The sequence below is a fragment of the Mustela nigripes genome, chromosome 6 (assembly GCF_022355385.1).
Source record: "Mustela nigripes isolate SB6536 chromosome 6, MUSNIG.SB6536, whole genome shotgun sequence".
Lineage (NCBI taxonomy): Eukaryota > Metazoa > Chordata > Mammalia > Carnivora > Mustelidae > Mustela > Mustela nigripes.
In genome coordinates this window covers 20,981,015-20,995,161 of record NC_081562.1, presented here as the reverse complement: position 1 = coordinate 20,995,161, position 14,147 = coordinate 20,981,015, and the positions used below count along the sequence as shown (strand labels likewise).

At 36.7% G+C, this 14,147-nt stretch overlaps 1 protein-coding gene across 3 annotated transcripts in view; it reads right to left on the bottom strand.

Annotated features, from left to right (window-relative positions):
- The window catches only part of BLTP3B (bridge-like lipid transfer protein family member 3B), a 109,986-nt gene that overhangs the window by 41,810 nt on the left and 54,029 nt on the right, over positions 1-14,147 (bottom strand). For all 3 annotated transcript variants that reach the window (XM_059402274.1, XM_059402272.1, XM_059402275.1), the window contains 3 exons: positions 8,279-8,461; positions 7,594-7,712; positions 2,906-3,047 (listed from right to left, as the gene is read on the bottom strand). In XM_059402274.1, the coding sequence (XP_059258257.1) occupies positions 2,906-3,047; positions 7,594-7,712; positions 8,279-8,461 (444 nt within the window). The remainder of the gene's footprint in view (positions 1-2,905; positions 3,048-7,593; positions 7,713-8,278; positions 8,462-14,147) is intronic.

Genomic DNA, 14,147 nt, shown 5'->3' with positions numbered 1-14,147 from the left:
TTATACAGTTATTAGAAGTATGTAAAATAAACCTGTAGAAACCTGGAATATGCTCACATCAAGGGGAAAGGACAGGATAAAAATAAAATATATAAAAGAAACACATATATTAAGAACAGGACTAGGAACACGATACTTATCGTTATGGTCTGAACTGTGTCCCCTCAAAATTGATATGGTAATAAAGTTCTAACTCAGGGTATCTCATAATATGACTATATTTGGAGACAGAACTTTTAAAAAGGCAATCATAGTAAAAATGAGTTCACATGGGTGGGCCCAGTCCAGTATGATCAGTATCATTAGGAAACACACTGAGGAAAGACCATGTGAAAAGACAGAAATCTTTAAGCCAAGAAGAGGTCTTTGAAGAAATGACCTTGCTGACACTTGATCTAGAACTTCTAGCCTTAAGAATTATGAGGAAATACATTTCTTTTGTTTAAATCACCCAACTGGGGCACCTGGGTGGCTCAGTGGGTTAGACCTCTGCCTTCGGCTCAGGTCATGTTCTCAGGGTCCTGTGATGGAGCCCCACATTGGGCTCGAGAGCCTGTTTACCTTCTTTCTCTGCCTGCTTCTGATCTCTCTCTCTGTGTCAAATAAATAATAAATAAAATCTTTAAAAAAATCACCCAATCTATGGTACTTTGTTATAACAGCCCTAACAAATTCATACACTCATGTTTTAGCAGAAGTCATCTCTAAATTGTAGCCTTGGGAGCAGTTTATTATTTTTGGCATTAAAAAAATATATTACATTTACAATATTTAAAAAGTGATGTATTTTTAAAGTTGGGTAGCTTAACAAAGAGATAAATATCAGGGCTGAAAATGGATCTTTGTACATGAGGAATGAACATACTCTATTTTTGTGTATGCTTGAAACTTTTGAATAATGAACAGTTAAATTAAACACAGTTAAACATAACCTAGCAAATCCACTCCTAAGAATCTATGGGGCTATGGTTTAAATTGCTGAGAAAGAACTTTATATTTTTATCAGAAAAAATACATGTATTATAAAATGAGATTATAGTCCTTTGGCACATGTTAACAAAACTGATAGAAATAAATAAGCCTAGATTAGAAATCAGAAATCCTTGTACTACTTAAAGAAAACAATTATTTGTGAGAGGTGAGGAGGGCTGGAAATCATGGGTAGACAAATGGTTGTAAATATCCTAGGAAGGCAGTGTAATATAGTTGGAAAATGGGGGGAAGACACATGCTTGAGTTTCAGCTGTGCCATCTTACTAAAGTGCTGAGCAAATGTCATAATTTCCTTGTTTTAGTCAGGAAGGTAGAAAAGAGAAACAAATGAGAATACACAAAAGACTGCTGAAAAGCATGAAGATGGTAAAAATTAGATCCCAAAACTTTGGCACAAACAAGGATTAATGGTTATACAGTTAAACAAAAAGGTATCACATAAACAAAGGCAAATTTTAGTTTGCGGAATTCCTGGATGATCTGAGACAATAGTATAGAAATTTGCCATTCAAAGAATACAAACATATCATTATTTTAACTTTAGTACCCCCAAATAGCTTACAAATAAAAATTCACATAACTTGTTTCTAACTAAAGACAAGGGCCAAAGGTTATCCAAAGTATATAGCTGTGCACAAAAAAACAGCAAAAAAAAAAGTATTTCTCTATAGCGAAAAGAATAACTCCATTGTTAATTTTTCAATGAAATATAGAGTTTCGGGTGCCTGGGTGGCTCAGTCAGTTAAGCATCTGTCTTCAGATCATGATCCCAGTAGGATCAAGTCCCCATCTGGCTCCCTGCTCAGTGGGGTGTCTGCTTCTCCCCGCTGTTTGTGATCTCTCTCTCCCTCTTTCCCTCTCTCTCAGATAAATACAATCTTGGGGCGGGGAGGGCAAATACAGAGTTTTATATAGCTGAAATATAAATAGGATTTTACTAAAGGGAAAAAAATGACCTTATTCTGCAAATAACCTAACTTTGCTAAATTCTTTCATTTAATAGCTATTAAGTAAAGAAATGAGTCAAACCTCTGGGATAAAATGAAGCATGAGTTCTACATGATTCCCAACATCAAGGATGGTATAACCTCATGCACCGGGTGGCTCAGTTGATTAAGTGTCTGCGTTCAGCTCAGGTCATGATCTTCTGGTCCTTCAAACCCTGCCTTGCCTCAGGCTCCTTTCTCAGTGGGGAGTCAACTTCTCCTCTCCCTCTACCCCATCCCCCCTGCTCATGAAATCCTTAACACTCTCTTTCTCTCTCTCAAATAAATAAAATATTGTTTAAGAAGATTTTTTTTAAAGGATACTGTAAGCTAGTAAGAGAACAAAATATGAATAATCAGAATATGTAAAAAATGCTATACTATACAGGCGCCTAGATGCCTCAGTCTATTAAGCCTCTACCTTCTGCTTAGGTCATGATCTCAGGGTTTTAGGATCAAGCCCTGTGTGAGGCTCCCTGTTCAGCAGGGAGTCTGCTATTCCCCCAGTTGTGTTCTCTCTTTTTCACTCTCTCACCCACTCTAATAAAACCTTTAAAAAAAAATGCTATACTACAGTTATATACTAAGTACAAAGACAAGTAAAGAACAAGGGACTTTTGTTTCTTTCTTCACGCTTATAAAACTCAAAACCTGTGGCGCCTGGGTAGCTCAGTGGGTTAAAGCCTCTGCCTTTGGCTCAGGTCATGGTTTCAGGGTCCTGGGATTGAGCTCTGCATCAGGCTCTCTGCTCAGCGAGCAGCCTGCTTTCTCCTCTCTCCCTGCCTGCCTCTCTGACTACTTGTGATCTCTGTCAAATAAATAAAATCTTTAAAAAAAATAAAATAAAAATAAATCAAAACCTTAGGAAGAAAAAAACAACTTCCTAAGTAATGGACAAGTAATAAAAAAGCAGGAAACTCCCTTACTTGGAAAATCTTTTCCATCGGGATAGTAATATTCTGTGAATTCTATATAGACAGCTGACATTTCTTGTGGAAGATACAGGGATTTCTTATTGCAAGAAATCATACTCTTGGGGGAAGAACGACATTGATCTGCTGTAGAGACCTGAAAACAAATAATTAAACACACTGAAGTACACTGAATAAAAGCCCTTTCCAAACAATTTATGCCATGTGAACATCACTTCAAACTCCTAAAACTACTTCAAATAATTTGTTAATTTCCAATGCAAACTTTATTTTTAACTTCACATTAAATTATTTTTGGTAATACCAATCAGCTATTTGAAAAACTATAACCTCTTAAAGGCTCTTATAAAGGCTTATCATATCAACTCTTTAAAATCGCCCTTGCAAACTTATTTTGAGCCATAAAATATCAGAGTATTTCTATAACAGAAGTAAATGGAATAGTCAGAACACAGATGCAGGACCATAAGAACAGACCGCTTCCCTGGTGTGTATTTACATTAATACTTTATTATAATTTATTATTATGAAAAATAATGTAGCCATATACAAAGTTTCAAGCTGGGATAATAAAAAAAAAATTATGGAGATAGATAATGGTGATGATGTGGTGATGGCTGTACAACTCCGTGAATAAACATGCCAGTGAATGTGACACTTAATAGTGAAACGCATCAAAATATTATGTTGCACACTTAAAACTAATGTTATGTCAATTATACCTCATTTTTAATTTAATTCAATTATCCAACATATAGTACACCATTAATTTCATAGGCGGAGTTCAATAATCCATCAGTTGTGTATAACACTCAGCGCTCGTCACAACACATGCCCTCCCTAATGCCCATCACCTAATAACCCATCCCCCCATCCATCTTCCATCCAGCAACCCTGTTTGTTTCTTAAAGTTAAGTCTCTCATGGTTTGTCTCACTCTCTGATAGCTTCTCATTCAGTATTCCCTCCTTTCCCTATAATCCTCTGCTCTATTTCTTATATACTTCTTATATTCCACATGCGAGTGAAAACATGTAATTGCCATTTCCTGACTTATTTCCCTCAGCATAATACCCTCCAGTTCCATCTACCTCAATGTAATTGGTAAATATTCATCCTGATGGCTGAGTAATAGTCCACTATATATATATACCACCTCTTCTTTATCCTCTCATCTGTCGACGGACATCTTGGCTCTTTCAACCATTTGGCTACTGTGGACACTGTTGCTATGAACATTGCTGTGCCCCTTCGGATCAGACCACATTTCTATCTTTGTGGTAAATACCGAATAGTGCAATTGCTGGGACATACGGTAGCTCTCTCTTTAACTTCTTGAGGAACCTCTATACTGTTTTCCAGGGTGGCTATAGCAGCTTGCATTCCCACCAACAGTATTAAGAGGGTTCCCCTTTCTCCACATCCTTGCCAACATTTTTTGTTTCCTGTCTTAATTTTAGCCATTCTGACTGGTGTAAGGTGGTATCTCATTGTGGTTTTGGTCTGTATTTCCCTGATGCTGAGTAATGTGGAGCATTTTTTCATGTGTCTCCCGGCCATCTGAGGTCTTCTTTGGAGCAATGTCTGTTTATATCTTCTGCCCATTTCTTGACTAGATTATTTGCTCTTTGGGTGCTGAGTTTGATAAAAGTTTGTTGTGGGCACTGCTAACAAGGCCCAGTGCCTTGTTAAAATGTTTAGCAACATCACTGGTCTCTACTCACTATTTGTCAGCAGCAACCCCTTCTGGCTGTGACAGCCAAAACTGTTTTCAGAAATGGCCAAATAAATGTCCCCAGGGGGTAAAATCAGCCCCAGATGAAAACCACTGAGTAACATAAAAATAAATTTATATATCAGAATAAACCATGACAATTCACACATGACAACACATATCTGAAATCATTTATTTAATAAGAATGTTATACATTCTGTTGTTGGTATTAAGAATTGTAATATTAGACCATGTTTTATGACAGCCTGAACAATATAAATGGGACAATATAAAGTTAGCTATGAAGATATATTCATAAAATAGCCAATACTTGAGAGTTCAATAAGACAAAAAAAAAAAAGTATTTTAGGGTGCCTGGGTGGTTCAGTGGGTTAAGCCTCTGCCTTCAGCTCAGGCCATGATCTCAGGGTCCTGGGATAGAGTCCCGCATCGGGCTCTCTGCTCAGCAGGGGGCCTGCTTCTCCCCCATCTCTCTGCTTGCCTCTCTGCCTACTTGTGATCTCTATCAAATAAATAAATAAAATCTTTTAAAAAACAAAGAAAGAAAGAAAAAAAAGACAAAAAAAAGTATTTTAGTTTCTTCCACTAAGAGCATTGTGTAATAAGGAATTTGGCCTTCAAAGAGAGGTATGACCTTTATCCCTGCTTCTGGGAGATAATTCTAAATTCAACTGATAGTTTGTGCTTACAGTGATTAAGAGTGGGGCTGGCCAGACCTGACAGTCTTAGTAGGCTTTAGAAGGTGAGGACTTTGGGTAACCTGGTATTAATCCACATAGAGATTGAGTTCATCTACAAGGATAATACTTAATGCATATTATTACATATCCATGCCAGGAAGCTATCATGTCCTGAGGACAAGGAGTTTCATACTTGGAACCCTCCTAGTCAATTCAGGTTCTCTTTCTATGGCTAAATCCAATTTATATTCTTTCCCTGTAATAAATGTAATTCTTAGTATAAATGTGTTTCTTAGTATAATTCATTTCAGTGAGTTCTTTGAGTTACTCTAATTCTTTTTTTTTCATCCAAAAGATATTTATTGGATTAATTTTTTTAGTTTTTTATTTTTTATAAACATGTAATGTATTTTTATCCCCAGGAGTACAGGTCTGTGAATCGCCAGGTTTACACACTTTACAGCACTCACCATAGCACATACCCTCCCCAATGTCCATAACCCCACCCCCTTCTTCCAACCCCCCTCCCCCGAGCAAACCTGTTTGTTTTGTGAGATTAAGAGTCACTTATGGTTTGTCTCCCTCCCAATCCCATCTTGTTTCATTTATTCTTCTCCTACTCCCTTAAACCCCCATGTTGCATCTCCATTTCCTCATATCAGGGAGATCATATGATAGTTGTCTTTCTCCGCTTGACTTATTTTGCTAAGCATGATACGCTCTAGTTCCATCCACATTGTCGCAAATGGCAAGATTTCATTTCTTTTGATGGCTGCTAGTACTCCATTGTGTATATATACCACATCTTCTTTATCCATTCATCTGTTGATGGACATCTAGGTTCTTTCCATAGTTTGGCTATTGTGGACATTGCTGCTATAAACATTTGGGTGCACGTGCCCCTTTGGATCACTACATTTGTATCTTTAGGGTAAATACCCAGTAGTGCAATTGCTGGGTCATAGGGTAGTTCTATTTTCAACATTTTGAGGAACCTCCATGCTGTTTTCCAGCATGGTTGCACCAGCTTGCATTCCCACCAACAGTGGAGGAGGGTTCCCCTTTCTCCGCATCCTCGCCAGCATCTGTCATTTCCTGACTTGTTAATTTTAGCCATTCTGACTGGTGTGAGGTGATATCTCATTGTGGTTTTGATTTGTATTTCCCTGATGCCAAGTGATATGGAACACTTTTTCATGTGTCTGTTGGCCATTTGGATGTCTTCTTTGCAGAAATGTCTGTTCATGTCCTCTGCCCATTTCCTGATTGGATTATTTGTTCTTTGGGTACTGAGTTTGCTAAGTTCTTTATAGACTTTGGACACTAGCCCTTTATCTGGTATGTCGTTTGCAAATATCTTCTCCCATTCTGTCAGTTGTCTTTTGGTTTTGTTAACTGTTTCCTTTGCTGTGCCAAAGCTTTTGATCTTATAAAATCCCAATAGTTAATTTTTGCCCTTGCTTCCCTTGCCTTTGGCGATGTTCCTAAGAAGATGCTGCTGCGACTGAGGTCGAAGAGGTTGCTGCCTGTGTTCTCCTCAAGGATTTTGATGGATTCCTTTCTCACATTGAGGTCCTTCATCCATTTTGAGTCTATTTTTGTGTGTGGTTTAAGGAAATGGTCCAATTTCATTTTTCTGCATTTGGCTGTCCAATTTTCCCAACACCATTTATTGAAGAGGCTGTCTTTTTTCCATTGGACATTCTTTCCTGCTTTGTCGAAGATTAGTTGACCATAGAGTTGAGGGTCTATTTCTGGGCTCTCTATTCTGTTCCATTGATCTATGTGTCTGTTTTTGTGCCAGTACCATGCTGTCTTGATGATGACAGCTTGAGTTACTCTAATTTTTGAATCCACAGGTAGTTTAGGGTAGACTCCTGAACTTGCAGTTGCTGTCAGAAGTCTTGTGAGGATTTGGCAGTCTGCAGGACTATGCTCTTAACCTCACAGTTTGGTTAATTCTGCATAACCATATAAACAAAAATTAATGAACTGACATTTTCTATCTTTTCTAGTTTAACTATTTCATAAAACTGGTCAGGATGAGGGGTTTTTGTTTGTTTTTTTTCTTTTTAAGTAGGCTTCACACCCAGCATGGAGCCCAATGCAAGGTTTAAACTCATGACCCTGAGATCAAGATATGAGCTGAGATCAAACCCAGGTGCCCCTGTTCAAGATACTTTTATTAAATAAAATGGTGACATGAGTTTATAAGAGATTCTTGCAGAAGGTATTTATCAGAAGATCTAATTAAAACACAAGGCATACCTGGTATATATTGAAATCTGCAAGTCTAACAACAACAGAGCTAGACATTAACTTAGCTTTGGACTGTTGAGATAATACTGAAGATGTTCTGGAAGTCCCTTTCAGAGCTGAGTCTTTCTCTGTGGGAAATGAAAAAACCTTTCAATTTATTGCAAAATTATTTTTATAACAATCACTTTTTAATTATTAAAACAGCTACTAGAAATAGACATGAACTCAATTTGTCAAACAAGATAATATATGTGAAAATACTTTATATATAAACTGATGGAATATAAGTTATTGCAATGATTCCTCTTTATTGTGTGTGAGTATTCCTTAAACAATAGTCATACTTACATCACATTTAAGATATTCTTGTAAAATAACTTTTACCTGAAATTCTTGTTTAAAAAAGAGAACTATTAGCCATTTAACAGTCTTAAAGATTCCATCTGGATATTATTCTTATTGATCATATTAATTTTAAAAGTGCTTTGGTCCATAATTCTATGGTCTGGATAAGGTTCAGAACTTTTAGATATCAATTATTAATTATTAAATGTTAATTATTAGATATTAATTATTAAATATTAATTTATCCACAGAAAATATCATACTATGATCACACATACACACAAACACACACACAGGCACAGACACTTAATACCAGAGGAATGCCATAATGTTGTTATAGGTAAAATACCTGTTTGTGTGTGCTGGGGAGAGGCATGTGTTGGGGATTTAGGAGGTGAACCTACATTATGATCCTTTACAGCCTGCTTAAGCATTTCAACGTTGCACTCAAATTCATGTAACAACTCGTTGGCCCATCCATTTTTTGTTTTGGTTGCATCACTAAAATACATCCAATGATTACAACTATCTCCTGTAAAACGAATGACAGGTATTTCGCTGAAAAAATGCACAAAACTGATTTATTTTATTATAGCCCCGAATGAGATTTATTCATTTTCCAAGGGAGACTTTCTCAAGGGAGCAGCCTTTAAGAGCTTTTATAAGCCTACAAGAGCTTTTAATCTGCCTAGAATGTAGGAGCAAAACATTCAGAAAAGAATGTCAAAAGCAAATTGTCTAAAAGGTTTCTATCAAGACCCTCCACTGGTAGAACAACATTCGAAGTTTCAGTTACAAATAGTACTGCTGGTCAACCTTCACTGAATGCTCAACTACCTGGCATATCTCCACTACAAAGAACCCCAGAAAATGCTACCACAAAAAAAAGTCCTTTCATCAAAAATTTGTTATAAAATAGTGGCTAAAACCTATCCTTAAAATGATAAAATAAAGACTATGAAAACACTAAAGACCAATTAAATATTTTAAGATAGACATCAGTCATAAAGACATAGATATATCTATACCTATGTAGATTTTTTTGGAAGAAAAATAAAAGATCAGGATTATTAGGTTTCTCTGTAGCAAAAACTGAGAAAAGTAATATGTACATAAAAGGGTTAATAAAATCTTGATGACTAAGAATTTTACCTCCCAAAATAAGAGTTGTTTTGGTAGTAAAAGAATATTTTATGTATATGTAAGTAACTTAAAAATTAGGAGAATAGAAGTACAAGACAGCCCTCTAATAAAAATCAAAACAAACATTACAATCTTTAAATTCTATCAGGTACAGACAAAGAAATAACAAAGAATAGGAGATGGAAATTTATGAATATCACTTTCATAAAGTCCTGAAAAATACATTATACTTGCTTTTTCTTATTTTTGTGAATTTAAAAAAAAAAAAAAAAGCCACACATCACCAAATAGTAGATTGGTATAAGGTCAAATTACTTAATTTGGCCATAAATATATATACTTCTTGTTTTTATTATTTGGGAGAAAAAGCCTATCAATATTCAACTATTCAAAAGCATATTATGGGGTGCCTGGGTGGCTCAGTGGGTTAAGCCTCTGCCTTCAGCTCAGGTCATGATCCCGGCGTCCTGGGATCGAGCCCCGCATTGGGCTCTCTGCTCAGCAGGGAGCCTGCTTCCCTCTCTCTCTCTGCCTGCCTCTCTGCCTGTTTGTGATCTTTGTCTGTCAAATAAATAAATAAAATCTTTAAAAAAAAAAAAGCATATTATGTATTACTTCTTGGGCTTTTGGCTAAGATTGAGTAAAAAAAAGTCTATTAATGAAACTTAGATAATACAGAAAAGTTAAAAAAAAGTTCCACGAATCTTTTTACAATGCAGCTGAAATTACTGTTATATTTTTACTATATATACTTTCTTGATTTTTCTAATATGCTAATAATATACTAATTTTTAAATTCAAAACACATCAATAACTTACTTTTGCCACAATGAAAAAAATAAAATAGCATAAACTATGTCTTCCACATTCTGATTTTAGATTTTAAATCAATTATTTAGAATACTGACAAATGCTAACAATTATACTTTCTAATAATCTACACAAAACTCTACAAAATGCATAAATATTTTCTATGGCATTTGTATCTTCTTGTAAAGATATTACTGGGGGAAAAATAACAAATGTCTTCGTTTTTTTTTTCCTTAAAAAAATGAAGTTAGAGAGAGAGGGAAGATGGCAATAGAGTAGAACTCCAGCTCAACTCAACCCAAGAATACAATTAGGTTACAATCAAATCATCCTAAGTAACCCAGAAACTGATCTCAAGACTGGCAGAATGCCACACTAAAGGAAGAGAAGAGGCCACACTGAAGGTAGGAAGTGTGGTGACATGATTTGGGAGAGAAAGATCACTGTGGCTACTGTGTTGGGGTGGGAGCCAAAGTCACAAAGAAGGGTGAGAGACAAACTCACACACAGGGGAGCACATGGAGAAAATGAATCCCCATAAGCAGATGACTTGGAAGGCAAGAGGGGCTGAATTTCATGACTTTCAGCAATCAGAAATGCTTAAAGCCTGGAGTTCTGAAGGTCAGCATGCCTGGCTGTGGAAAAGCTCAGAGGAGACTGAAGCAGCTCTTGTAAAGAAGACAGGCAAACAACCCACAAACATACAGCATGGGAACAGCAGTCTAAAGACAACCTGAAGCATGCACTAGGGAAGTTATTCACTCACCTCGGATTGTGTCCTAGAGAGAAAGCATTCATGGAGAGACCCCTCTGGCAACAAAGGAACAGGCTAGCACCACTTAGTGTTACTAGCACCTCCCACGCCCCCCAGTAGAAGCACAGGGTCACCTTTAGAACCAGCTTACTGTGGACATTCACTACCTAACTTGCTTACACCAAACCTTCCTCCACACACTCCAGTGAAACTGCCCCTCCTACTCACACATGCCTCAATCCCAGTGTAGTGGACCCCCTCCCTCAGAAGACCCGTCCAAATCCCTGCTCACTCTGCATCACCCTAAATGAGAGTTTTGAAGAGCCTCTGTGGCTCTTGAGCCCTGGCAACAGGTCTCATTTCACAAGGAGACCAGAGAATACTTAGCTAAAATGCTCCATATTTAGGCCAGGGATAAAACACTGCCATCAAAAGGCAAAGAGAGCCTCTGCAGACAACTGGCCTGATGGATAAAGCAACAGGAAACAACAGAGCATTCCCAGAAGCACAAAGACCTGGTGAACAGGGAAAAACAGAAAGCAGGGCACTCTAGGACCTCTTTTTCATAAGGCTATTACCCTCAAGAACAGAAGACACAGCTGATTTTCCTAACACAGAGAAACAGGCACAGAAACTTAGACAAAACGAGAAGAGAGAGAAATTCATCTCAAGTCAAAGAGTAGGACAAGGGCACAGCCTGAGAGCTAAGTGAAACAAACATAAGTTACATCTCTGATAGAGAATTTAAAGTCATAATTATAAGTAGATTTAATGTAATTAAAGTTAATGATTATTCACTGGACATGAGAAGAGTGGAAGACATAAGTAAGACCCTTAACACAGGGAAAAGGAATGACATAGTAGAGATAAAAGGCTCAGTGAATGTAAAACACACCTGGTAGAATAAGCAGCAGGACAGAAGAAGCAGAGGAACAAATTAGTGATCTAGAAGCAGATTAATGGAAAGTAATCAAGCTGAACAAAAGAGAGAAAAAAGAATTATCCAAAATGAGAACAGACTTAGGGAACTCAATTATTCCATCAAACACAATAACATCAAACATAGTTTATAGGAGTCACAGAAAAAGAAGAGAGAGAAAAGGGGCCAGAAAATTCATTTGAAGAAATAAAAGAGGCAACCCTCTTGGGTCCCCTCCCTCTTTGGGAGCTTTGTACTCTATGATATTCAATAAACGTTAAAATCACTCAATAAACTCTGCTTTTGCTGCCCACCAAGAAAAGAAAGAAAACAAAACAAAATAAAACAAAAGTAAGGAAAAGAGAAAAGAAAAAAGAAAAGAAATGAAAAAAAATTAAAAGACAAGGCTAAAAATTTCCCTAATGTGGCAAAGGAAACAGATATCCAGATCTGAGAGGCACTTTCCAAGTACACATGGAATATTCTCCAAAATAAATCTCAACAAATTCAAGAATGTTGAAGTCATACCATGAACCTTTTCTGACCATAAAGCTAACTAGAAGTCAACTACAAGAAAAAATCTGGAAAGATCACAAATACTTAGAGGTTAAATAACATGGTACTAAACAATGAATGAGTCAACCAGAAAATAAAAGAAATAAAAAAGTAAATGGCAACAAATGAAAATGAAGATATAAGGGTCCAAAACCTTTGGGATGCAGCTAAAGCAGTTCTAAGGGGAAGTTTATAGCAAAATAGGCCTACCTCATGAAGCAAGAAAAATCTCAAATATACCACCTAACCATCAAAAGGATCTAGGAAAAGAAAAATGAACAAAATCCCAAACCAGTAGAGGACATAATAAAGATAAGAGCAGATATAAATAATAAAGAAACTAAAAAAACAACAGAACAGATAATGATACCAGGAGCTATTTCTTTGAGGGGAAAAAAAAAATCAGTAAAATTGATAAACGTCTAGCCAGACTTAAAAAAATGAAACTAGACTCAAATAAAATCACTAATTAGAGAGGAGATATACCAACCAAGACCACAGAAATACAATTATAAGAGAATATTATGAAACACTATATGCCAACAAATTAGACAACCTAGAAGAAATGCAAAAATTTCTAGAAACGGGGCGCTTGGGTGGCTCAGTAGGTTAAAGCCTCTGCCTTCGGCTCAGGTCATGATCCCGGGGTCCTGGGATCGAGCCTGGCATCAGGCTCTCTGCTCAGCAGGGAGCCTGCTTCCTCCTCTCTCTCTCTGCCTATTTGTAATCTCTGCCTGTCAAATAAAATAAATAAAATCTAAAAAAATAATAATAATAAAAAAATAAAAAACTTCAAAAAAAACCTTTAAATTTCTAGAAACATATAAGCTACTAAAACTGAAACAGGAAAAGAAAATTTGAACAGACTGTTAAGCAGCAAGGAAACTGCATCAGTAATAAAAAAAATTCCCGACAAACAAAAGCCCAGGACCAGATGGTTTCACAGGCAAATTCTACCAAACATTCAAAGAAGAGTTAATACCTATTGTTCTCCAAACTACTCCAAAAAGTTAGGAGAAGGATAAAAAACCTTCCAAATTCATTCTATGAGACCAGCACTATCTTGATACCAAAACCAGGTAAAGATACCACTGAGAAAGAGAACAATAAACCAATATCCCTGATGAACATAGATGCAAAAATTCTCAACAAAATATACTAGCAAACTGAATTCAACAGCACATTAGAAAAATCGCTCACTATGAATAAGTGGAGATTCATTCCTGGGTTGTAATGGTGGTTCAATATTTGCAAATCAATCAATGTGATATACCACATCAAAAAGAGAAAGGATAAGAACCATACAATCATTTCAACAGGTGCAAAAAAAAACATTCGACAAAGTACAACATCCATTCATTATAAAAGCCCCCATCAAGGTAGGTTTGGAGGGAACATACCTCAACATAATAAAGGCCATATATGAAAAACCCAGAAGAACATTATCTTTAATGGGGGAAAAACTGAGAGCTTTTCCCCTAAGGTCAGGAATAGAGCAAGGATGTCCACACTCACTACTTTTATTCAGCATAGTACTGCAAGTCCCAGCCACAACAATCAGACCACAAAAAGAAATAAACATCATCCAAATCAGCAAGTAGGATGTGGAACTTCTAGTATTTGCAGATGACATGATACAACATTTGGAAAACTTGAAAGACTACAGCAAAAAACTGCTACAACTGATGAACAAATTCAGTAAAGTCACAGGATAAAATACCAATGTATAGAAATCTGTTGCATTGCTATACAATAATGAAACAGCAGAAAGAGAAATTGAAGAATCAATCCCATTTACAATTGTCCCCAAAACCATAAGATACCTAGGAATAAACCAATCAAAGAGGCAAAGGAACTATACCCTAAAAACTATAAAATGCTGACTAAAAAAAACTGAAGAAGGGCGCCTGGGTGCCTCAGTCAGTTAAGCAGCTGCCTTTGGCTCAGGTCATGATCCCAGAGTCCTGGGATCCGTCATGGGATCAGAGTCATGATCCGTCTTGGGATCCCTGCTCAGCAAAGAGCCTGTTTCTCCCT